This window comes from Hordeum vulgare, chromosome 5H (assembly GCF_904849725.1).
Source record: "Hordeum vulgare subsp. vulgare chromosome 5H, MorexV3_pseudomolecules_assembly, whole genome shotgun sequence".
NCBI lineage: Eukaryota > Viridiplantae > Streptophyta > Magnoliopsida > Poales > Poaceae > Hordeum > Hordeum vulgare.
The window spans coordinates 506153867-506179977 of NC_058522.1; the positions used below are offsets into that span (position 1 = coordinate 506153867).

A 26111-nucleotide genomic window follows, 5' to 3' on the forward strand; every position below is an offset into this window, starting at 1 on the left:
TCCTAACTAGTTAAAACCTAATGCAAATCCTAACTCATATACTAACTAGTCAAATCCTAACTCATATCCTAACTAGTCAAAACCTAATACAATTCATATACCTACCTCTACTACTAACTACTACTACTACTCACTATTCATATACTCAACCAAAACCAAAACCTAATGCAATTCCTATACCTACTACTACTACTAACTACTAACTACTCATATACTCAACCAAATCCTAACTAGTCAAATCCTAAGAACCTACTAAAATCAATCTACTAAAATCAATCTACTCAACCAAAACATAATAAAATTGGATAGAAGGATGGGAAAGGGAAGGGATGGGGGAGGACATTACCTTGGGGGATCAATCCAAGGAAGAAATCCTCAGATCTAAAGGAGATTGGGGAGGGGATTAGGGAGGGGATGAGAGCCAGCCGCCGCAATGGAAGTTTCTGTTTGAATGAGGGAGGGGGTGGGGAGGGGGGTGGGGAGGGGGCTGGCCCGTGGCCCTGTAAGTCAGTGTGTGGCGCCTAAGTGTTAGGCGCCACACATTACAATGTGTGACGCCTGAGGCTTAGGCGTCACACTGCCTGGGGGGTGGGCCCTCCCTGCCACGTGGTCGGGGGTGTGGCGCCTAACCCCTAGGCGTCACACAGTACAGTGTGGCGCCGAGGTGTCGGGCGCCACACAAAAGGGTCAGGCCGGTGAATTATTTCTCCCGAGGGGTCAATCCGTGAGTTCTTTCGTCCCAGGGGTCATTTTTGTCAATTTTGCCGACGTGTGTCGTCTCCTAGTTTATTCAGGTCAGGTCAGGTAGATGATTATGAGCACGGCGAACCAACGGGCAGGGAGGTCAAGTCTCTTAGTGATGACCCTAGCTCGATCTAGAGATCACGATACATGATAGAGACGAGCCTCTGCTCCCGACCTCTGACTGTGACCCTGCTGGTCAACACATCCAAAAATAATGGCTAGACTTTGGTCTCGTCTCGACGGCGTTCATGACTGCGGTTAGGAGCCGAGGGCTCTGTATTTCATCCACCCTTCAGGTCAGCATCTTTAGGTCATCGACCAATGGTTGTCGTCCCTGACGACGTCATCGATGGGCGAGAGTGGATGGCGGTTCTAGCTCTGGCGTTCGGCCTCGATAGCTGACGATGGCTTTGGGGTCATATGATGAACTTAGAGTGAAGCCACGTTAACCATGATACAAAGCCCCACGCCTATCCTTAATGTGACTTGCCTTGGTTTGGATTTTGGCCGCGGAGTCCCGAAATGAATATATGGGATACCTGGAATTCAGACCAGCCTTTGAAGTAGTTGAGGGAGTCCTGGATTAAGGGATCCTCGGACGGCCGGTCCATCTTTTAGAGGTCGGTCATATGGGTCGTATCATTGAAGACCGGATTGCATGACGACTTCGTATTCAGGAAGAAAAGCTCCGAAGACTGGCGTGTCATCCAAGTTTATTAGGCTAGGTCGGCGTATCTCTCCCTAGCTCGAGGTCGGTTGTATGTAAGACTAAGGACCTTGATGGGGTTGTACATTAGGGGTAAGCCAATGGACCTACTTCCCTAGGCCTACCTAAGACCCCTTACGAACATCAATGTCCTTAAAGTCACTCGGGTAGCCTCAACCTCGCTCTGTTCAGCAACTGTCACTCGGCCTGCCTGGAGTCACTTGGATCACCTTGTGCCAGTCAGATGCATCTTGGCACTCGGACTACAGCAAGAAGAAGGTATCGAAGAGGCTGCAACGGCTAAGGACTTAATCCATCACATGAAGTGCAGTGAAGACTCACGTAACGAGTAACGCCGAGAATTAAGTTGTCGTTTTTAGTAACTTCCCTATTTATTAGCATTAATTACCTTGTAATGAAGCTCGGTCGGCGTAGCCCTGCCCACCTCCGCACCGTCGCCGAGTAGCGGTGGTGGACGTCGAGGCTGAGCGCCTCCAGCCCCACCATCACGAGGGCCAGGAGAAGCAGAGCCCGCGTTGTCGCGCCCATGCGGGCAACAGAGAAGGCAAGCTGTAGACTCCACCCCCCAAGGCTTGAAAAGCTCGCGCCTTCATTGCGGGGAGCGAGGGAAGGAAAGGAAGGGAAAAATAGTTGTATGCGTTGGTGGTGCTCGGCCGAGGCGTCGCTATTTAATCAAATCAATCTATAATGTTGTTGGAGACGAGAAGAATGATCGATGAGACTCGGTGGCCGCTCGGTCTCCGCGGGAGCGGCGACGGGGCCCCGTGGGCAGCGAGGGAGAGCGACGGGGGCGGCTTCAGTGAGCTGTGATAACCCACAAGTATAGGGGGTCGCAACAGTTTTTGAGGGTAGAGTATTCAACCCAAATTTGTTGATTCGATGCAAGGGGAAGCCAAAGAATATTCTCAAGTATTAGCAATTGAGTTATCAATTCAACCACACCTCAAAGACTTAGTATCTGCAGAAAAGTATTAGTAGCAAAGTAGTGTGATAGCAACAGTAGCAACAGTAACCAGTAGCAACAAAGTGACAGCAGTAGCGATAGAGTAACAGCAGCAGTGACAGCAGTAGCGGCAAAGTAACGTAGCAAGGACCAGTAGGAAAAACTCGTAGGCATTGGATCGGTGATGGATGATTATGCCGGATGTTATTCATCATGCAACAGTTATAACACGGAGAGATATGTAACTAGCTCCAGTTCGTCAATGTAATGCAGGCATGTATTCCGTATGTAGTCATACGTGCTTAGGTAAAAGAACTTGCATGACATCTATTGTCCATCCCTCCCGTGGCAGCGGGGTCCTAATGGAAACTACGGGATATTAAGGTTCTCCTTTTAATAAAGAACCGGACCAACGCATTAACACTTAGTGAATACAGGAACTCCTCATACTATGGTCATCTCCGGGAGTGGTTCCGGCTATTGTCACTCCGGGGTTGCCGGGTCATAACACATAGTAGGTGACTACAACTTGCAAGATATGATCAAGAACACACATATATTGGCGACAACATAATAGGTTCAGATATGAAATCATGGCACTTGGGCCGTAGTGACAAGCATTAAGCATGACAAAGTAGTATCAACATTAATCTCAGAACATAGGGGATACTAGGGATCAATCCCCGTCAAAACCAACTCGATTACAAGATAGATCTCATTCAACCCATCACCGTCCAGCAAGCCTACGATGAGATTACTCACGAACGGTGAAGAGCATCATGGAATTGGAGATGAAGGAAGGTTGGTGATGACGATGGCGATGATCTCCCCTCTCCGGAGCCCAAAACGGACTCCAGATCTGCCCTCTAGAGGAAGAACAGGAGGTGGCGGCGCCTCCGTATCGTAAAACGCGATGAACTCTTCTCCTTGATTTTTTTCCGGACGAAAGGGACTAAATAGAGCTGGAATTGGAGGCGATGGAGCAACGTGGGCCCCACAAGCCTGCCAGGCGCGGCCAGGGGGGCCCGCGCCTGGTGGGCTTGTGGGCTCCATGCTCCACTTCTTCGGTTGATTCTTGCGCCAGTATTTTTTATATATTCCACAAAAAATCCTCATAAATTTCGAGGTCATTCCGAGAACTTTTTTTCTGCGCAAAAACAACACCATGGCAATTCTGCTGAAAACAGCGTTAGTCCGGGTTAGTTCCATTCAAATCATGCAAATTAGAGTCCAAAACAAGGGCAAAAGAGTTTGGAAAAGTAGATACGACGAAGACGTATCAACTCCCCCAAGCTTAAAACCTTGCTTGTCCTCAAGCAATTCAGTTGACAAACTGAAAGAGACAAAAGAAAAACTTTTACGAACTCTGTTTGATCTTGTTGTTGCAACTATGTCTAACTCATATCCAGAATTTCAGCAAGATCACAAGCAAACCACATAAGAAAATGACATCTAGGTCTCATGGTAAACTCATATCAATGACATAATCAACTAGCGAGCAATAATAATAAGTTTCAAACGTCAACACTTCAATCAAAACAATCATGAAGCAGTGTGAACAGATGGTATCTCACTAGCTCTTTTTGAGACCGCAAAACATAAGTGCAGAGCACCTTCAAAGACCAAGGGCTGACTAAACATTGTGATTCATGGCAAAGAAGATCCAGTCACAGTCATACTCAATAACAGTTAAAAGCAAAGCATAAAAATGACAGAGGTGCTCTCTAATTGGTGCTTTTATAAGAAGAGGATGACTCAATAGAAACATAAATAGACAGGCCCTTCGCAGAGGGAAGCATTGATTTGCAGAGGTGCTAGAGCTCAAGCTTTGAAATAGAGATAATAATTTTGGGTGTCATGCTTTCATTGTCAACGCAATGACTAAGAGTTTTCACCATCTTCCACGCTACACATGCTATAGATGGTTCCCAAACAGAAAAGTAAAGTTTTGACTCCCCCACCACCGATCAATCACACTCCACGACTAGCCGAATACTCGGGTGCCGTCCATACCAACATCAATCGAGGGGGAGTTTTGTTAGCAATTATCTTTTCGATTTGAGCATGGAACTGTGCATTCCAATTACCGGCCCCTTTCTCGTGAATGATAGTGAATAAACACGTATCGAGGATAACACGCCTAGCATGGAAGATACTGATCGCCCCTTGTCACCACATGAGCGGTTCGGGCATGCAAAACAGATTATTTCTTGAAGATTTAGAGAGTGGCACATGCAAATTTACTTGGAATGGCAGGTAGATACCGCATATAGTTAGGTATGGTGGACTCATATGGAACAACTTTGGGTTTATGAAAGTGGATGCACAAGCAGTATTCCCGCTTAGTACAAGTGAAGGCTAGCAAAAGAATGGAAAGCGACCAACTAGAGAGCGACAACAGTCATCAAAATGCATTGAGATTAACCAACATTGAGTGCAAGCATGAGTAGGACATAAATCACCATGAACGTGAATACCATAGAGGCTATGTTGATTTTGTTTCAACTACATGCGTAAACATGCGCCAAGTCAAGCCACTTGAATCATTCAAAGGAGGATACCATCCTATCATACTACATCATAATCATCTCAAGATTCATGTTGGCATCCAAGACAAACCATTATAAGCTCCTAGCTAATTAAGCATGGCATCAGAAACTATGATCTCTAAGTTGTCATTGCAAACATGTTTCTCTCACAACAAAGCTGAATCTGGAACGATGAGCTAGTCATATTTACAAAAACAAAATAGATCGAGTTCATACCAGCTTTTCCAGGCTCAGTCACTTCATCATATATCGTCATTATTGCCTTTCACTTGCACGACCGAACGATGTGAACAATAATAAGAGTGCTCGTGCATTGGACTAAGCTGGAATCTGCAAGCAAACACAAAGGAGAAGACAAAGTAATATGGCTCTTTGACAGATAAACATATATGCATACGAGAGCCACTAAACATTGTAACCATGGTCTTCTACCTTGACCCAAAGAAAAAGAAACTATTTGCACGGGAAAGCTCCCAACAAACAAAAGAAGAACGGAAAATCTTTCTGGATTTTCTCAAACTAGACAAACACACGAGAAGAAAACGAGAAAAAGAAATAAACTAGCATGGATAATACAGTGGCAAAGTGTGAACACCAACTAACAAAGTGAAAGTGTAAGCAAGAATATAAAGTCGGTGAGAAACACGTACTCCCCCAAGCTTAGGCCTTTGGCCTAAGTTGGTTTACTCCCATGGATGGTCCGGGCGATATCCGAAATCATGATGGGGGTTGTACGGGAGCGCGACAACCACTGCCTGAATAGCTGCCTCGTGGAGGCGAGCAGCCTTTGCCTCCCTCTCATACTCCTCTGCCTCTCCTCTGGTTATGTAATATCTCCGTTTTACCTGAAAGTCAAAGAAGGCAGGAGCAGGAAGGGTAATATGGAAAACACGCTGTCGGTTAAATATCAACCGGTATAGGAGGGATTCATTATCCCTCTCAAGGAACTGATAGCGTGTCATAGCGCGCGATCAAGGAAAGCTGTATGGAGCGGGGGATCTCCTTTGCGGATGGGTACTCCAAGAAAATTTGCTATGCGAGTGGCATAGATCCCGCCAAAGAAATCCCCTTCATTAGCATTATTATTCAACCTCCTTGCTATTATAGCTCCCATGTTGAAACTTCTATCACCCGTTACTGCGCTCTTAAGAATACTAAGGCCGGGTGCGCAGAGGTGACAATGCTCAATCTTGCCGTTAATGCATCTACCTATTAAGAGGGCAAAGTAATGCAAGGCAGGAAAATGAATGCTCCCCATGGTAGCCTGTGTAATATATCTAGTTTCTCCAACAGTTATGCTAGAGAAAAAAAATCTCTAACCGAAGATTTAGGAGGATCATTGAGACTACCCCAACCATGTATCTTGCAAATTCTATTGAAATCCTCTAAATTCATGGTATACGATTTGTCATAGAGACCAAACAGTACAGATGTATCACGGCCAGCTGAAAATTTGAATCTACGAACAAAAGAGGCAGTGAGAGTTACATACTGTTCACATTTATCGGAGATGAATTCTTCGAGTCCGACGTTGTGAACAAGTGTATCAAACTCGTCTTTGAAACCTGTCTCAATCATGAATTCATCAGAAGGTCATTCACATGGTTGTACCTGTGCGTTCCTTGGTTGGTAAGGATCGGGTTCCCGAATCGCGAGACGGGGACCCCTCTTGCTTGAGGAACCACCATAATAGTTTCTCCTGAACATCTTCCTTTTCTGAAATTTTTAGTGATTCTAAGGAAAAGTGAACAAGGCCCAATGAAACTCATAGCAACTACTCCTTCAAGTGCCTAGAGGCCATATCACGCATCAAAACTACTTGGGACCAGCTAAAATTAGCATGCAAAGCTCAAGAACAAGGTCACCAAGGTAGCAAAAATACGCGATGTATAAGGCACGAGAGCAAAAACTAATTGGACTAATGCAGGAGTCACATACCAAGGAGCAATTTCCCCAAAACAGTTTGGTGAATGGGGCTTTGCACAAGGAGATCAGAAATCGCAGCAAGAAGAGCAAGAACACGGGTTTGAGCTGCGAATTGATTTTTTTCTGAAGGTAGAGAAGCAGATGGGAGCTAGAATAAGTGGAGGGGGTACACGTGGGCCCCACAAGCCTGGTAGGCGCGACCAGGGGGGTGCCCACGCCTCCAGGGCTTGTGGCCCACCGGTGCAGCCCCCTGACTAGCTCTCCCTCTCAGAATTTTTCAAAAATTCCAGAAAAAATCATACTTGATTTTCACGGCATTCGGAGAACTTTTATTTTCGGGGTACTTTTCTACGGGATGCAAAAAACAGAAAACAGGAAAAACTAAAGCTAAATCTATCATCTTTCTTCTAAGAAACTGAAGGTGAAAGCTTGGAACAGAGGTTTGTGACTCCTCGATTCATCCATCCCATGGTCATCGAAAGAAATCCGTCAATGAGGTTGATCAAGTCTCCTTGACAAACTTTTTCGAATCGCATAAAAAGGAACGTAGAATTTTCGAATAGTCACTAGGTTACCTCAATGGGGATGTGCATAACCCCAACAAGCAAATCATACTTCATCCTATCAGTAGGTATAGGGCATTCAAAGCTCCCAATAAGAATCGATGAAGTTTTTTTAATAGCATTGATGCAATGTACTCGATATTGTTTCTTCGGAAAGTGCACCGTATGCTCATTACTGTTGACATGGAAAGTGACATTGCCTTTGTTGCAATCAATAACAGCCCCTGCAGTGTTTAAAAAGGGTATTCCAAGGATGACCGCCATGGCATCATCCTTGGGAATATCCAGAATAACAAAGTCTGTTAAGATAGTAACGTTAGCAACCACAACAGGCACATCCTCGCAAATGCCGATAGGGAAAGCAGTTGATTTGTCGGCCATTTGCAGAGAGATTTCAGTGGGTGTCAACTTGTCCAATTCAAGTCTACGATAAAGAGAGAGAGAGAGAGAGGCATAACACTAACACCGGCTCCAAGGTCGCATAAAGCAGTTCTAACGTAGTTTCCTTTAATGGAGCAAGGTATAGTGGGCACTCCGGGATCACCTAGTCTCTTAGGAGCTCCACCCTTGAAGGTGTAATTGGCAAGCATGGTGGAAATCTCAACTTCAGGTATCCTCCTCTTATTAGTCACAATATCCTTCATGTACTTAGCATACAGAGACATTTTGAGCATATCTGTCAAACGCATTTGCAGAAAGATAGGTCTAATCATTTCAACAAATCGCTCAAAATCCTCATCATCCTTTTTCTTGGATGGTTTGGGAGGAAAGGGCATGGGTTTCTGAACCCATGGTTCCCTTTCTTTACCATGCTTCCTAGCAGAGAAGTCATTCTTATCGTATCTCTTAGTCTTAGGTTGTGGGTTATCAAGATCAACAGGTTCAATCTCCACATCCTTATCATTGCTAGGTTGAGCATCAACATGAACATAACTATCGATATTATCATTAGGCTCATGTTCATCACCAGATTGTGTTTCAGCATCAAAAACAAAGACATCGTTTGGACTCTCAGGTGTAACAACAACAGGGTTGCTAGCGTGCAAATTCCTATCATCTTTCTTCTTCTTCCTAGGATGACTAGGAGCATCAGTGCTAACTCCCTTGAGAATCTTGTTCAATTCTCTTGGGATGACCCTCAGGATACAAAGGTTCGTGGGTCATTCTACCGCCTCTAGTGACGAATCTAACAGAATTGTCATTCAACTCATTGAGCAAGTCATTTTGAGCCTTAAGTACTTGTTCTACCTGAGTAGTAACCATAGAGGCATGTTTACTCAGAAGCTTAAGATCATTGACATTTCTGTCCACACAAGCACTTAAATGACTAAGCATACGAGCATTCTGTTCCAATTGTCTGCTAACATAATCATTGAAACTTTGTTGTTTGGCAACAAAGTTATCAAATTCATCCAGGCATAAGCTAGCAGGTTTATCAAAAGTAATATCACTCTCGTTGAATCTACGAAGAGAATTTACTTCTACTACCTCTATCGGGTTACCAAGACCATGGATCTCTTCGATAGGTGGTAGATTTTTGACATCTTCAGATTTAATGCCTTTCTCTTTCATAGATTTCTTAGCTTCATGCATATCTTCAGGACTGAGGAATAGAATACCTCTTTTCTTAGGAGTTGGCTTCGGAGGTGGTTCGGGAATAGTCCAAGCATTCTCATTGCACAAGATATTATTCAATAGGATCTGAGCTTGTTCTACAGTTCGTTCCCTAAAAACACAACCAACATCGGTTAGTCTATTATAGAAGATATCAAGTATTTCATTCTTCTCAAGAGGGTGATCAGGCAAAACATTCAGCAGCTGGACAAGCCTCCCCCAAGCTTGTGGGAGACTCTCTTCTTCAATTTGCGCAAAGTTATATATTTCCTGTAAGGCAGCTTGCTTCTTATGGGTAGGGAAATATTTTTTAGAGAAGTAGTAGATCATATCCTGGGGGCTACGCACACAACCAGGAGCAAGAGAAGTGAACCAAGTCTTAGCATCATCCTTTAGCGAGAAAGGAAACAACTTAAGGATATAGTAGTGGCGGATCTTTTCCTCACTCGTGAATAGGGTGGCTATATCGTGCAGTTTGGTAAGATGTGCTACAACCGTTTCAGACTCATAACCGCGAAAAGGATCAGATTCGACTAGAGTGATTAACTCAGGGTCGAAAGAGAATTCATAATCCTTATCGGTCACAAAATAGGCGAAGTAGCAAACTTCGGGTCGTATTTCATCCTAGCGTTCAAAGATTTTTCTTTCCACTTGCGCAGTAATTTCTCAACATCATAGCTATCCTTACAAGCAAGAAAGTCCTCAACTATCTCTCCCTCCATAACATAACCCTCAGGTATATTAGGCAATTCATATCTAGGAGAGCTAGTTCTAACAAGCAAAATAGCAGGTTCTACTTCAATAATCTCAGCAGTTTCAGAAGTATCATCACATCTAGCAGCAACTCTAGCAATTTGTGCATCAAGGAATGCACCTAGTGGCAAAGCAGTATCAAGCATAGCATCATCACAAGCATCATGGACAGCAGAAGTAGCATCATCAAGCACAGGCGACATATCAAGATTTCTAGCATGAGGTGGTGTCGCAAACTTACTCATAACTAAAGGTGAATCAAGTGCAGAGCTAGATGGCAGTTCCTTACCTGTCCTCGTAGTTGAGGGCAAGACTTTAGTTTTTGGATCTTTCGGATTCCTCATAGTGATCAGCAGACGTAAATCCCAAGTGACTCAGAGAATATAGCTATGCTTCCCCGACAACGGCGCCAGAAAAAGGTCTTGATAACCCACAAGTATAGGGTATCGCAATAGTTTTCGAGGGTAGAGTATTCAACCCAAATTTGTTGATTCAACACAAGGGGAAGCCAAAGAATATTCTCAAGTATTAGCAGTTGAGTTGTCAATTCAACCACACCTGAAAGACTTAGTATCTGCACAAAAGTATCAGTAGCAAAGTAGTGTGGTAACAAAAGTAGCAACAGTAACCAGTAGCAACAAAGTGACAACAGTAGCGACAGGGTAACAGTAGCAACAGTGACAGCAGTACCGGCAAAGTAACGTAGCAAGGACCGGTAGGAAAAACTCGTAGTCATTGGATCGGTGATGGATGATTATGCTGGATGTTATTCATCATGCAACAGTTATAACACGGAGAGATATGTAACTAGCTCCAGTTCGTCAATGTAATGCAGGCATGTATTCCGTATGTAGTCATACGTGCTTAGGGAAAAGAACTTGCATGACATCTATTGTCCATCCCTCCCGTGGCAGCGGGGTCCTAATGGAAACTACGGGATATTAAGGTTCTCCTTTTAATAAAGAACCGGACCAACACATTAACACTTAGTGAATACATGAACTCCTCATACTATGGTCATCTTCGGGAGTGGTTCCGGCTATTGTCACTCCGGGGTTGCCGGGTCATAACACATAGTAGGTGACTACAACTTGCAAGATAGGATCAAGACCACACATATATTGGCGACAACATAATAGGTGCAGATCTGAAATCATGGCACTCGTGCCCTAGTGACAAGCATTAAGCATGGCAAAGTAGTAGCAACATCAATCTTACAACATAGTGGATACCAGGGATCAATCCCCGTCAAAACCAACTCGATTACATGATAGATCTCATCCAACCCATCACCGTCCAGCAAACCTACGATGAGATTACTCACGAACGGTGAAGAGCATCATGGAATTGGCGATGAAGGAAGGTTGGTGATGACGATGGCGACGATCTCCCCTCTCCGGAGCCCAAAACGGACTCCAGATCTGCCCTCCAGAGGAAGAACAGGAGGTGGCGGCGCCTCCGTATCATAAAACGCGATGAACTCTTCTCTTTGATTTTTTCCAGACGAAAGGGACTAAATAGAGCTGGAATTGGAGGCAGTGGAGCAACGTGGGCCCCACAAGCCTGCCAGGTGCGGCTAGGGGGGGCCGCGCCTAGTGGGCTTGCGGGCTCCACGCTCCACTTCTTCGGTTGATTCTTGCGCCAGTATTTTTTATATATTCCACAAAAAATCCTCGTAAATTTCCAGGTCATTCCGAGAACTTTAATTTTTGCGCAAAAACAATACCATGGCAATTCTGCTGAAAACAGCGTTAGTCCGGGTTAGTTCCATTCAAATCATGCAAATTAGAGTCCAAAACAAGGGCAAAAGAGTTTGGAAAAGTAGATACGACGGAGACGTATCAAGGTGGAAGCTTCGGCTCCGTTGGACTGGACTGGACCGGACCGGCGCTTGTGCTGGTGTGGCCCCTTTTGATTTTCCGGTTGGGAGGGCGGAAGTGAGGGAGGGATGGGGTTTGGTTTTCCGTTTGGGTTCTCTTGCGGGACCCGTGTTGTGCGGCCGGGTGATGTATGGGTTGAAAAGGGGTGTCAACGAGGCCGATTTGGATCCTGGGTTCACACCGGTTGGCCGTGTCCGACGTGTGTCGTCTCCTAGTTTATCACTTTAGGTGTATGATGATGAGCATGACGAACCAACGGGGAGGGAAGTCAAGCCTCTCCACGATGACCCTAGCTCCATCTAGAAATCACGATACATGATAGAGGCGAGCCTCTCCTCCCTACCTCCTTCTGGGACGCCCGCTGGTCCCAGCCTCCTCCATCGTATTCTTCAACAACAGCAGGGGGTGGGGACCCCAACGGTTTGGCTCCGACACACTCGTTTGTGGGGGTGGAGTTGCTTCTCAATGTGATAATGACGACACATCCAAGAATAATGACCAGACTTCGGTCTCGTCTTGACGGCGTCCTTGGCGGCATTGAGGATTCGATGGACTCTGTGTCTTTCATCGACTCTTCAGGTCGGCGTGTTTAGGTCTTTGATCAATGGTTGTCGTCCTGACGACGTCACCAATGGACGAGAGCGGTTCCAAGTCTGGACTTGAGGATTGATAGTGGCAGTTCTGGCGCTCAGCATCAAGGGCGTCGATGGCTTCGAGGTCATGTGATGAACTTAGAGTGGAGCCACATTTCCTACAACAAGGCTACAACCACATCATTAGTTCTCTAGGAAGTGACACAAAGAATGCCACATTATAAAGCCTCACCTCTATCTTTGCTATGATTTACGTGCGGTTTCGATGTTGGCCCTGAAGTGTCCGAGATGATATGCAAGGTTCCGGAATCTAGATCAACCTTCAGGGTAGTCTCGACTTAAGCTTCTAGTGTTAGCCGGACACTGACCCAGAATCCCGCGTTATCTCTGGATAGAGGAGCCTCCAACCAATGTTCCTACCAAAGGAATTTGGGTTTCCATTTGAGTTCATCATTACTTTGTTACTTGTGGATGTTGAAAACTCCTAGATGGTGGAAGTCTTGAAAGAGGAATAAACATGTGATTTACCCCATCATTTAAAGGCTTGAAGGTCACCTCAAGGTCTAACATCTGATTGACAATCGTCTTTGTGGTGATATCTCAAGACAAAAAATATGAGATTTATGGTGTTGGTTTCATTTGTGGATTCCCATCTCTCCAACGATTACTGGCTCCCCTTCAAGGGAATGGACATCGAAATACCTCTTCTTCGTGTGTCTTCGATTATCCATAACCCTAACTCATTCAATTGTGGATTACTTTAGTCCATTAACCATACAAATTGATTCATCCTATGTTCATCAGGCTCACATTTATGTTCCGCAAAGCTTAATCCTGCTGAGAGAAGAGATAAAATTAGGCCTAGGCTCCATACAGAAGGAACCAGGCTCCCCTACCCTGTCCTTAGGAGCACCTCTGAAAGATTGAGTAATTCTCTGTCCCGAATTACTTGTAGCAGATATAGATGTATCTAGACATTTTTAGTTCTAGATACATTCATTTTATGCGAGAAGTAATTCGGGACAGAGGAGTATAAAACATAATGAATATACATTCGTCCTTTGGTTGAGTAAGGCCAACTCCAACGCACGATCGCAAACGGGTGTTCGGTTTTTGTATGTTTGAGTAGGCAAAACGGACGCTCGTGCCCTTTTGCGATCGTCCGCCCATCGGTACACCCAACCTGTGTGCAATATAGTATCTTGTGCTTGACGATTTCGGCCCGTTTAGATTTTTAGTTTTGTCTGTGATTTAGTAATTTCAGAAAATATTAGATGTTTACAAACATCCGTAGATATTAAACTGTGCATCGGGCCGCGATGATTTAGATATGTAACTTGTGTAGATTTAATATTTTGCAACTTGCATGCATGTTTGGAGTGGTTTGACCCGCTGTTTTCCTGGATTTGCGTGCTGTCCTAATAGGTTAATATTTCGTAGATATTTTGGTGCGCGTCCGGTTTGTTCAAATCCCGTAGATAAAATGTTCACGATGTTCCTGACCCTTTGCCATATATTTTTAGTAGTTGCTTGCATTTTTGCATGTAGGAGCTATCAATAGTTTGCTATGTCGTGTTTATGACATATTCTCGCATATATGTGTGGCGCTAGTTTATTTTTCGAACCTCACACATTATATATGTTTTCGGGGTAGAAAAATCCATAGACTTTAACTCTGCATTTAGTTTTGTCTTTCGAGTAAGTTAGCATGCATAATATTTTACCATGTTGCCCTCTTGTTTATTTTGTGGGATTTATTCCGTGCGTGATATGCATGAGTTGTGAACTAGATATATGCCCTTGGATATGTATGCTAGCCCCTGGTAATTTTGGTTGCAATAGAAATCCATGTGTTAGGTGTTGTTTGCTTGTTGTCAACATGCTAGAAAATAGTGCTGATTTGGAGATGCTGAAATATTTCTAAGTCTGAGATCTGTAATATTTTGTTGTTGTCTTGCCATGAGTTTTTCTAGTGATCTCCAGCTCCTTTGGGGTTCGTGCAATGGAGTTATTTGCAGTCCTTAAGATTCTCTAGCATGCTGTCAATTCTCATGACATTCGGTGTCCTGTAGCATATAGTTTTGCTGCTGCCAATATGACTTCAGATCGAAAACTGCACTATCAAAGTGTGATTTTCACTAAGTCTAAAACTGTATGTGAGATGTCATTTTGTGAGTTCCTTTCCTAGTGTTTCATGCTGCCATGCTAGTTATATTTAGTAGGGTGTTGTAGTCCATCTTGACCACTATTGCCTCTTGTCTTGTTTGAGCATTTTAGAATTATGTAGCTCGTTGTTTTGGGGTGTAGAAAATGCTATGTTGCACTCTTTGGCAGATTATGACTATTTCTTGTGTAGCTTGTATTTGTTGAACCGTTGCTCCGTTTTGACCGTGTCCTATATGAAACTTGCTTAGAATCTCATATAGGTTCATATTATCTTGTTGCTTGTATGTTTTAGAATGTTTGTGTCTGACATTGCATACATATTGCATTCATGGCATCATATATTGCAGTGATTATATCTTTTGAATCGTAGCACCGTTGGAGATGTTCCATATACGTAAATGGACTAGAACGACGTGTAGTTTCACGTGAATCACTTTTTTTTGTTTAACAAATATTAAAACATGTTAGTTCAGATCTGGACATAACTCTAATTTAACGTGTGGGGTCATTTCGGAGATGCTATATGTCGTTTCCGACCTCATTTAAAATGCCTAGATAGGTAGTTTAATTACGCTTCACCTCTTGCCATGTTTAACAAACATTTAATATTACCGTGTACCTATCGGGATAGAACTAAATAATTTGTATGCGGAGTTTCATCGATATGCAACTCGTTGCATATTGAACTTCACTTAACGTGTAGTGTTTGATAGTGTGAACTGCCATGTCATACGGTGCATAATTGATATCGCTCATGCATCATTGTGTTGTGCATCGCGTGGTGAATATCGTGTGTTGATTCTTGCTTCCGGTTTGCTTTGTCTCGATAGAATTCCGCAATCGTGTCAGAAAGTGAGGACCCGTTCGACTACATCGGTTCGTCTGCTTCACGGAGTCATTCTTCCTTCAAGCGGGATCTCAGGCAAGATGACTATTTCCCTAGATACCATTACTATCATTGTCATGCTAGTTGTTTCGTTTCTATCGCTATGTCTCGCTGCCTACCACCTGTTAAATATCAGCCTCTCAACATTGCCGTGAAAACCTTCAACCTGTTCACAACCTAGCAAACCAATGATTGGCTATGTTACCACTTGCTTAACCATGTGTTAGCGTTGCTAGTTGCAGGTGCACTTGCTTCCATGTGATAACATGGGTTCCTTGTTATATCATCATATTAAATGCTAGTTAATCTAATGCACCTATATACTTGGTAAAAGGTGGAAGGCTCAACCTTTCTAGCCTCGTGTTTTGTTCCATCTTTGCCGCCTTAGTTTCGGCTACCGGTGTTATGTTGCATAAATGAGCGCTCCTAACATGCTTGGGGTTGTTATGAGGACCCCCTAGATTCTCATTTTGGGATAAAGCTCGTCTGGTAAGGCCCAACATTGGTACTATATTTGTCCAACATAATAATTCTGTTAATACTGAAAAACATAGGGAGTTAGCGCTACCCGAGTAGTAATTCAACATAATACAGGGAGGGCCAGTGCTGATGGTGCTGGTCCAAAACAGAGTCATATGCGGGGCCAACCTAGGGCAACTCGGGTGATTTCTATCAGGCCACTGTACGTTGTGCTCATCCGATTGTGCCCTGAGAACGAGATACACGGCTCCTATCGGGATTGTCAGCACGTCGGGCGGCCTTGCTGGACTTGTTTTACCTTTCTCGAGCGTCTTGTGCGAGGGATTCCGAGGATGGTTTGGGTTATCTCGAGGTTGAGGTTTTCCAATAGGAACCCGAGGAGATCACGAGTTCCCCTGATCGAGGTCATTCCGTCGGTTTGTGATGGACTAGTTGGAGCACCCCTGCAGGGTTAAATCTTTCGAAAAGCCGTGCCCACGATTATGTGGCAACGTGAAAACTTTGTTTAACATCCGGTTCTAGATAACTTGAAGTAAGCTTAATTAAAACTTGCCAACCGAGTGCGTAACCATGATTGTCTCTCTCGTGAGCTCCTTCTCCGATCGAGGACACGGTGGGGTTATGTATGACGTAAGTAGGTGTTCAGGATCCTTCATTTGATCATCAGTAGTTCACGTCTGCTATGCGTAGATCATCCCCCTCTTATTCTTGTACTGGTAAGTTAGCCACCTCAAATAATGCTTAGTCGCTTGCTGCAGCCTCACCACTTAACCATAGCTCACCTATTAATCTTTGCTAGTCTTGATACCTTTGGAAATGAGATTGCTGAGTCCCCTGTGGCTCACTGATTACTACAACACTAGTTACAGGTACAGGTAAAGGATATTAAGACGTGAGCGCGATGATTGTTCATTTGGAGTTTCTTCTTCTTTCTCTTCGTCGATCTAGGATGGGTTCCAGGCCGGCAGCCTGGGATAGCAAGGATGGACGTCGTTCTTTTCTCGTTTGTTTTCGTCCGTAGTCGGACCGTGCTCTTCTTCATGATGATTATGTATTGTATTGATGTGAATCTGATGTAGCTCGTGGCGAGTGTAAGCCAATTTCATATACTCTTCTCTTCAGTACATGTACTTGTAACGATATCCATTCTTGCGAAACGATGAGATGCGCTTCTATCCCTGTCGAGGCCCTCGTGCCAAAATAAGGATAGGGTCGCATCTTGGGCGTTACATCATGCCCTCCACAGTTGCGATCAAGACGATCAATGCCGCATCCCGCTTGTCCTCCTTCTTGGAGTTGGTCTCCCCCCTCAGCCGAGCCTTCTCGCCGTCCCCAACCTCCTCCACGGCTTGCTTCCCACCACGCGACTTGAGGCCGGCATATTGCGCCTTGAACTTCTCCTCGTCTTTGATCACCCTAAAGCAATGGGAGAGGTTGAAGCACTTGCCGTTGTATTGGACCTTGGATGTCTCCAAAGCTTGAAATGCCTACAAATGTATTTCATGCAAGCATAAACTTGATGACACAAAAGCATAAACTTGATGACACAAAAAGAGGACGGCTTGCTAGCATACCATGTCTTGCACACCGATGCTGCTCATGGGGCGGGCCTTGACGCTCTCAAGAGTGGCACAAAACTTGTTGCACTATTGTTGGGTCACCCTCTAACGCTTCTAAATGGACACCCACCCGCGCACGCTTGCTATTTGGTACGGCGGAAACTTCTTGCGCTCATGGAACTCACGATGAACACGAATCCAAAAGGTTGAATGCTTTTGTTCAGCGCCCGTCTTGGGGTCTTGCCCAATGTCTCTCCAACACTCGCAAAGAAGCTTGTCCTCGGCCGCCGTGTATGCCTTGGTCCGCTTGCTCTTGCGCTTCGGTGCCGTCCCGTCGGCTTGGTTGGCGAGCTCGTCCTCAAACAAAGACTCCGCTTCGATGTCACACTCGTCCTCTTCCTCTAGCCCGTAGTCCTCCGGAAACTCATGGTCGAGAGGGAAGCCGTCCAGGTCCAGGCCGACCTGATCATGCATGAAGGCGGCCTGATCTTCATTGTAGCCTCGACCATCTTGGCTTTGTGTCTCGTCGGGATCGAAGCCAGCGGCCTGCGCACCACCCTCGAAGATCATGTTTTGCATGTAGTCGTCGTCGCAGGCGGCCGACATTCCGTCGAACAGGTTGCGCGCTCCCGGTAGCTGGTCGGCTGGCGTCTGCCGCATGCGTTTCCTCGCGCCTCCGGCTGACGAGCCAGCGGCCACCGGTGTGGCGTTGAGCTCGATGGTCGCGGGCGCGGGCGTGGAAGGCGCGACCACGCTCACCTCGAGGCGAGCACTCCCCCGAGAGGCGGGATGCCTGTGGGTAGACGTCGAAGCCGGACATCGGGTTGCAAGCCGACATGTCGGGCGAGTCGGGCAGCAGCGTCCGAGGGAAGGCAGATGAGCCGGCGCTGACCGCGGCGGCCACGACGGTGTTGACAAGGTCGTGCTGGCTAGGGTTTAACCCCAACATGCAGAGCGCCTCCCTCGTTGCCGCTGCAACGCGGGCGTTGGTGACCTGCTGCTGCGCGGCGGCCGCCGCGATGGCTTCGTCCCTCGCGCCCGCCGGGTGGCTTCGGTCCTTCCTCTTAGCCGACTCCTCTGCCCGCTTTTCGGGCGTCAGCACCTTCTTCGGCTTCGGCGCGGCAGCCTTCCGGGAGGCGCGAGGCTTGCCTTTGTCATACAAGGCGAGGCCGACGGCGGCGTCGAGGTCGAGATCGTCGTCCATGACGGGTGTGGGGTGGGAATGCGCGCGGGCGGGAGGGTATTTGGGGGAAATGATGGTGGATGCCACCCACCGGCGGGTCCGGGGAGAGTAGTTGGCGCGCGCGTCCGTCTCGTGTCCGCGCCGACGCAAATCCGATCCAAAATTGGGCCGGGAATGGGTCGTCAGGCGGACGCCAAGCGGACGCGCGTCCGTTTAGGTCGGCGCGTTGAGCCGACTTTTGTGTCTGTGTCCGAGCCGACCCAAACGGGACGAAATGGATCGCCCCATTAGAGTTGCTCTTAGGGTGTGTTTGGTTACTATCATCAAATAGAATATAACGGGTCCATTCTGTTTTAAGGGGTTGTTCTCGTGTTTAGTTGGGTAGAGGAAGCGGAACCAACCGATTCTTCGAAACGGCATATTCGATCAAATCCGAAACGCGCTAGTACCTCCAAATCGGAGGAACCACGCAGAACGCCTCACCGCCCTTGTCCTCCACAACTCATCTACCGCACGCCCCTGCCATTCTCGTAGCACCTTCCCCCCCCCCCCCCCCCCCCCCCCCCCCCCCCTCCACGGCACCATCTTCCGCCCCTGCTCGGAACTGCAGCCTTGCCGGCATCTCCTGCCCCTTGTCTCTGTGCGTACATGAGGAGGATCAGGTGTGCATGCGGTCTGGTGCGACAGGAAGTTCAGCCTAGCTCGCAACCGCTTCCGACCTCGAGCGGGGAAAAGACTGGAGGAGCAAGTGCACTTCACCCCGCCGTCAGCCACATGGGTGAAAACAGAACTGGAGGAGCAGGTCGAACTTGGGTGGCTGTTGTTTATCCTGATTTTGGTATTTGGGTGGCCGTTCCTGATAATTTGGACTAGAGGAAAGTCTGCAAGAAAAACTCGACTAGCAATTTTTCTTCTTCTAGCAATTAGTTCAGATTCAGACTTTGGTATTTGGGTGGCTGTTGTTAAGCTTGTGTTTCAGTCTGTTTTTTATCTTTCTGTTTCTCTACGATTTGCTTTTTGACAGAGCCTGCTCGAGCACTCAATTCTACAACAATATTTATCTGCTTTTGTTTGACTGAAATTCAGTCCAAATCATGGTGAGATGAATAAACCATTCCAGTCCATATGCCTCAAACCGAACACTAGAATGTAACCATTCAGTTCCTTCGAGTTACACTACCAAACACAAGAACGGTACCGATCCGTTCTAGTGGAACGAAACCATGACATTCCATTACACTGCATTCCTAAACCAAACACACCCTTACATTGAGGTCCATGGACTATCGAATCGAATGACCATTACCGTCGTCAAAACGAGTAGTTGACGCATTGCTGTCGTCTCTCCCCTATTGGCGTCGAGCAATGCAGCCTCAAACGTTGAGGTGACGATGGTGGTGGTGAAGCACTTGATTAAAGAAGGGGAACTTTTGGAACCTGGGTGTATATACACCTTATATGTAAAAGAAATTTAGCAATTCAACAAAAAGTTTTAAAAAATTGAAAATATTTTTGAAATAAACTTGACCTTTCATTATACTTGTAAGAAAAATTCCACAAACAGAAAATTACACTTTGAATTCTTTTCAAAAAGGACAAATTTTCGGTCAAAATAGCATGAACAGTGGCATATAATAGCAAATAAATTTTATCTTTTTTGTCCAGAAGTCAATGTTGACTTTTTTTCATGACAATTATTTATATACTAGTGCAAACCAAAGTCTAGTTTAATCTAAAAATACTTCGAAACTATTTTAACTTCTTAATTAATTATGAAAAAAAAATCCTCATATAGGGTGCATATACAATCAGGAACCAAAGTGTACTTCCCTTGATTAAAAGCCAAATGATAAATCACTAGCTACTACAGGAGTATAGTACCCCGATTCCATGCAAGAACAAAATACTGTTGATCAGTTTACACACACGGCGCTAATGTCTGTACAGCAGCCAGCGACAACAACCTGGCCGTGGCATCCATCCTTTGGTTCCAACAATATAAAAGGCACTTGACATGAAATGCTTACATTACACAGAAGTGAACATCTCGATCGTCTGACTGTGATGCGCGACCAGGGGGTCCAGGATGCTGGTCCACGTGGCGTAGTCGATCGGGGATCCGCCTCCGGGCTGGAGGAAGCCGTTCACGAAGAAGAACGGCGCGCCAGCCACCCCTCTCGTGCACCCATACTGGTAAAGAATGCAGCAATGGATCCATAGTTCAGACATGTTTTATCCAATGGCAGCGACAACAAACGATTCAAGAAAAGATGCTTGAAGCTAGAATTTCTAACGGTGTACTTGATGCGACAAGTAAAGCTGACCTTGAAAGAAACCCTCGCTGCCATGTCCGTCCTCGTGTCACTGAAGCCTGACTGGAAATCGGAGACTGAATTACCAACCGCCTGGGCTGCCATCTTCGATATCTCGCCGGTCACAGCTGTGCTCGACATCGATGATGTCGCACGGTTGGAGAATTTTCCCTGCTCGTGTCAATTTCAACATATTGTATGAGACAGAAAAGGACGGCGGCCAAGTAACCTGCATGCACAACTCTAGCGCTCCTGAGGTGGTATTCTCTTTCGCTTGCCTTCTTGTTTGTCAGGACAGGCAAGGTTGATGTTGGCTTGTGTTTTTGCTGTTTGCGGTGTTCCAGTTTGACTTAAGCCTTGATTTTGTAAGGCCACTTCTTCCAGATGATGTGATTTCTATTAATAAATCAGAGGGTGACCCCCTCTTATTACAGAAAGATAGCTGTATGAGCGAGCAGGCGGCAGAAGCCTGCAGCAGATGAATTGTGGCATCATACGAAAGCTATGTGGCTCAACTCATTTGAGTATGACACCGATGACTTGTGAGGGTACTTAAACTAGCACAAGGGAATGGTTCAAGGACTAGCGCTCGAAACTGATTTCCAGGATCTAATCGGCATCTGGCAAAATCTACCAATCAGGCATGACAATACTAAACCATTGCTCTGCGCTCAAGGATATTAACAACCTAAGCAAAAGGTTTGGAGGTTCTCATTATGTGCACTGCACACACGATATGCAAGGCCACGCTGAGCTTGCACTTGTATACATAATTATCACTTGACTATGTTTCCTTAATGAAACAAAGTATGACATATCACAAAATAAAACAACACACATGGATACCAAAATCTACAAAAAAGAAACCCTGCAATTTGGTTATAGAACTAGTCATTTTCGAATTCATGAAGTATTTGGTTACACGCTCCTGGCACAGCATTATCCATTTATATAAAAACAGAATGGATTCCCTAACTTGCATAGGTAAATCATAAACCAACATATGAGTTGCAATGGTGAAATTAACATGCAAAAGGTGAAGGATTAAACGGAAAAAAATGCAACAGACCTGGTTCTTGAAGAATAGCTCCAGCACTGGATAGGTTGACGATGAGTTCAACTTGTTTGCTATATGAAGCGCACGGCAGGCATGGTATGAATAGGTATGGTACCTGCAGTTTTGCATCACAGTAAAATGGTGTTAGAATGAGGTGTACAGCATCTTCTGCTATAATAATCACATCTAGTGCCAGATTCTATGCAAGTGGAAGTGCAAGGCCAAACAGGGCAAGTTCAAATTGAGTGTAAATCCCACAACACCAACTAACACACATCTAAATCAATAAAGGGCAGATACTAGGGAAGATTCAGTCCAATTATTAAATTCTCTAGTGTCAGTGGCGGAACTATCCATCAGCTCCAGAAAAAATTGACCATTCACAACGCCTTCTAGGCTTCTACCACATGTAACCAGTGGCGATCTACCTCTCTGTAATCTTACTGTAACTCTAGCCTTTTCCCATGGATCAATCTCAATACTCAGAGTACACATCGCCGAGGACCGTCCCACAAAATTTCCAGACTTGCCAAAATCACACCTGCACGAGACTTCAGTCGCCTGAATTCGCAGTCACAAAAGACAGTCTAATGTAACCATGCAGTGGAAGGCTGCTCAAGTGCGCTAATTTTTCACACTTGTATCGAAACTACCGGAGTTGAACACTAAGACTAAGATACAGTCCCCATAGGGTGGACTGTGGAGCACAAGATAATCAGAGCAGTGGCACTAGCAGAAGACGAGGGAAGATAGGAACCAAAGGAGCGTAGGTGAGGCGCGGGTCTTACGGGAGCGGGAAGGGGTGGACGATGAGGGAGACCAGCGGGGAGTAGCGCTCGACGGCGAGCCGGAGCGGGTGCCAGGCGTCGCGGCTATCGGGGCAGAGCGGGTCGAGGAAGGCCTCGATGAGGACGGCGTCCTTCCAGGCGGCGGCCCCGACTCCGTAGGCGAACCCGTCGTAGCGCCGCGGCGCGGAGGCCTGCGCCTGGATAACGAGGAGGAAGTAGGTGCAGGAGGCGGCCAGCGCGCCCGCCATGAGAAGCCGCCGGAGGAGCGGCGAGCGCGGCGGCAGCAGGGCCCTCGCCATGCCCATTGATAGCGGTCGTGCGGGTGCGACGCCGCCGGTGGCGGTGGCTGTGGCGTGGTTGGCTCTGCTCCCGTGCGCGGAAGTCAACCGCGCTCCGGCGGTGGTGGAGCGAATGGGGAGGAGAGCGGAAGGAGGACACGATGCGGTGGTCGCCATCGTGCTCCAACTTAACTTGATCGATCTAGGAGAGATATTTTTCTCCTCTCGGCGTTTCGCTGGGAATGACATGTGGGCCCCGCTTTCGATATCCCCAACTTAAGGGAATATAAGTGTGTGGATTTTGTGTTGAGGGAGCACATCTCCCTTTATTTTAAAATTCCAGAACTGAGTTAGAGACTTTCAAAAGTGTTAAGAGTTTACTCCCCGATTCATATTATTTATTAATGAAATGAATGTATCTATGTATTTCAGTGCTACATCCGTTGAGGGGTAATTAATATGGATCAAAGAGAGTAATGAAATATGATGTAAGACAAGTTTGTACCACGCGTGGGTGTCGTATGTGTTGTGTTTGTTGCTCATGTTGGTTGTTGGCGCATGAAGTGATACTGGTCATACTCATATCAAACACGATATTTCTTCTGTCTTCACTCGGCGTTTAAATTATGCGTCGATTTCCCTCCAATGGTAAGCATTAAAAGGGTGTCTAATCATTTTTTTCGCCTGCAAGCGCATTGATTGCCTCCTTATTGATACTAGAAAATCACTCGAAGATACCATGCAACCTATATGGAGATGCACCACTCTTTGCTTCACCCTCATCATAGTTGTGATTTAGCCCGCTTGAACAGGGAAGTGTTGATACACGCGTTTAAGCTTTCATACTCCTTATGTAAATGGTACACTCATTTGACCATGCACTTGAAAGTGCATTTAGGCACTGATGTGTTTAGATGATGACAATGGTATGATCAATGGGACTACAGGAATCTGGTCATAAAGAGAGGGAAATGGTTGACCCCTTCACCTCTCCCTAGTTTCAGAAAATGAAAAGGTCATTGGTTTCCCAAAGAAATCATTTTTTAAACTTAGGGAAGCATCACTATCTTGAGCCTCCCGGGTCGTTCCTCGGGCAACTCCGATGGCACACCAAGCCGCCACCAAGTAAACAAACTACCACTATGGAACCCTTGTCGCTGCTGGAGGAGGTCATCTAACGACACACAATGGCGGCAGGGGGCTGCCCCGATCCTCCTCCCCTCCCCAAAACCACGTCTAGATCCGATGGCAAGTCCCTTCTCATGGTGTCCTTAGTGGCGGACGTGAATAAGCTCGGATTGGTGTTGCTAGGTATGAGAGGCCGACTTGATCCTGGTGTCCATTTTCAGGACCATCTGCGCCTGAGGGTTGGTCTGGGAGATTGGTCCATCTCGTGCTCGTGGCTAGCGGTGTCCGACCAGATCTAGCAAAGGAAATTTGAGCTCGTGGACCATGACGGTCGAGGGGCGGCTGCCTTGCCATGCCCACCTACGGCCGCGACCTCGTTGCGGATTGCGATGACCATTGAAAGGTCTTTGTGAGGGTTCTTCATTTCAATGTGGTGGTTGTCTTCTGGAAGGCGATCTGACGGAGAGGACGGATGTGTTGCGGCGCCGACCACACATCTCACGTAGCTGATAGGATTGTGCAAAAGCGAATGCGACAACACATGACTAGCGTCGATGGTGGTGCTACTCGAGCACCCCCGTCTCGAGATCCATGGTGAAATCCCGTGGCAATGGAGATTTTTACATCATTACCTTGTTGAAGAAATTACTCGGATATGCTCAAACTCGTTTTTGAGGGTGAAAACTGTTGGAAATATGCCCTAGAGGCAATAATAAATTAGTTATTATTATATTTCCTTGTTCATAACAATCGTTTATTATCCATGCTAGAATTGTATTGATTGGAAACTCAAATACATGTGTGGATACATAGACAACACACTGTCCCTAGTGAGCCTCTAGTTGACTAGTTCGTTGATCAAAGATGGTCAAGGTTTCCTGGCCATAGGCAAGTGTTGTCACTTGATAACGGGATCACATCATTAGGAGAAACATGTGATGGACAAGACCCAAACTATGAACGTAGCATATTGATCGTGTCGTTTTATTGCTATTGTTTTATGCGTGTCAAGTATTTGTTCCTATGACCATGAGATCATATAACTCAATTCCATCGGAGGAATACCTTGTGTGCATCAAACGTCGCAACGTAACTGGGTGACTATAAAGGTGCTCTACAGGTATCTCCGAAGGTGTCCGTTGAGTTAGTATGGATCAAGACTGGGATTTGATTTGTCACTCCGTGTGACGGAGAGGTATCTCGGGGCCCACTCGGTAATACAACATCACACACAAGCCTTGCAAGAAATGTGACTAAGTGTAAGTCACGGGATCTTGTGTTACGGAACGAGTAAAGAGACTTGTCGGTAAAGAGATTGAAATAGGTATGAGGATACCGACGATCGAATCTCGGGCAAGTAACATACCGAAGGACAAAGGGAATAACATACGAGACTATATGAATCCTGGCACTGAGGTTCAACCGATAAGATCTTCGGAGAATATGTAGGATCCAATATGGGCATCCAGGTCCCGTTGTTGAATATTGACCGAGGAGTGTCTCGAGTCATGTTTGCATAGTTCTCGAACCTGCAGGGTCTGCACACTTAAGGTTCGGTGACGTTTCAGTATAGTTGAGTTATAGGTGTTGGTAACCGAAAGTTGTTCGGAGTCACGGATGAGATCCAGGACGTCATGAGGAGCTCCAGAATGGTCCGGAGGTATAGATTGATATATAGGAAGTCCTGTTTTGGTCACCGGAAAAGTTTCGGGCTCATCGGTAGTGTACCGGGAGTGCCGGAAGGGGTGTCGGGTACCATCAGGAGGGGTGTCACGCCCCAAGGGGTCTCATGGGATATGGGAAGAGATAAACCAGCCCCTAGTGGGCTGGAATAAGTTCCCACTAAGGCCCATAAGGTTTGAGAAGGAAAAAACACAAGGTGGAAAGAGTTTCCAAGTGGGAAGGTGGAATCCTACTCCAAGTAGGATTGGACTAGGACTCCTCCACCTCCAATTTCGGCCAAACCTTGAGGGTTTGAGGCT

At 46.0% G+C, this 26111-nt stretch overlaps 1 protein-coding gene across 3 annotated transcripts; it reads right to left on the minus strand.

Moving 5' to 3' along the window:
* Positions 1–19609: 19609 nt before the first annotated feature.
* LOC123400205 lies at positions 19610–23193 on the minus strand. 3 transcript variants are annotated; one of them, XM_045094631.1, is made up of 5 exons: positions 22724–23193; positions 21948–22050; positions 20891–21049; positions 20594–20756; positions 19610–20003 (listed from the first exon to the last, which is right to left on the minus strand). In XM_045094631.1, exons 1-4 carry the CDS (start codon positions 23176–23178, stop codon positions 20595–20597), a joined length of 879 nt encoding a protein of 292 aa, XP_044950566.1. In that variant the 5' UTR covers positions 23179–23193; the 3' UTR covers positions 19610–20003; position 20594. The 3 variants fall into 3 exon arrangements, with proteins under 3 accessions (XP_044950566.1, XP_044950567.1, XP_044950565.1); XM_045094632.1 differs by having other exon boundaries at positions 19610–20019; XM_045094630.1 differs by lacking the exon at positions 19610–20003 and having other exon boundaries at positions 20306–20756.
* Positions 23194–26111: the final 2918 nt, after the last annotated feature.

Bases quoted from the DNA above. Each gene is read 5' to 3' on its own strand.
- LOC123400205 (XM_045094631.1), bottom strand. From the start codon at position 23,178: ATGGCGACCACCGCATCGTGTCCTCCTTCCGCTCTCCTCCCCATTCGC. The intron at 21,050-21,947 runs GTCTGTTGCATT...TGACACGAGCAG, and splicing joins AGCTATTCTTCAAGAACCAG to GGAAAATTCTCCAACCGTGC. The intron at 20,757-20,890 runs GTCAGCTTTACT...ATTCTTTACCAG, and splicing joins CAGCGAGGGTTTCTTTCAAG to TATGGGTGCACGAGAGGGGT.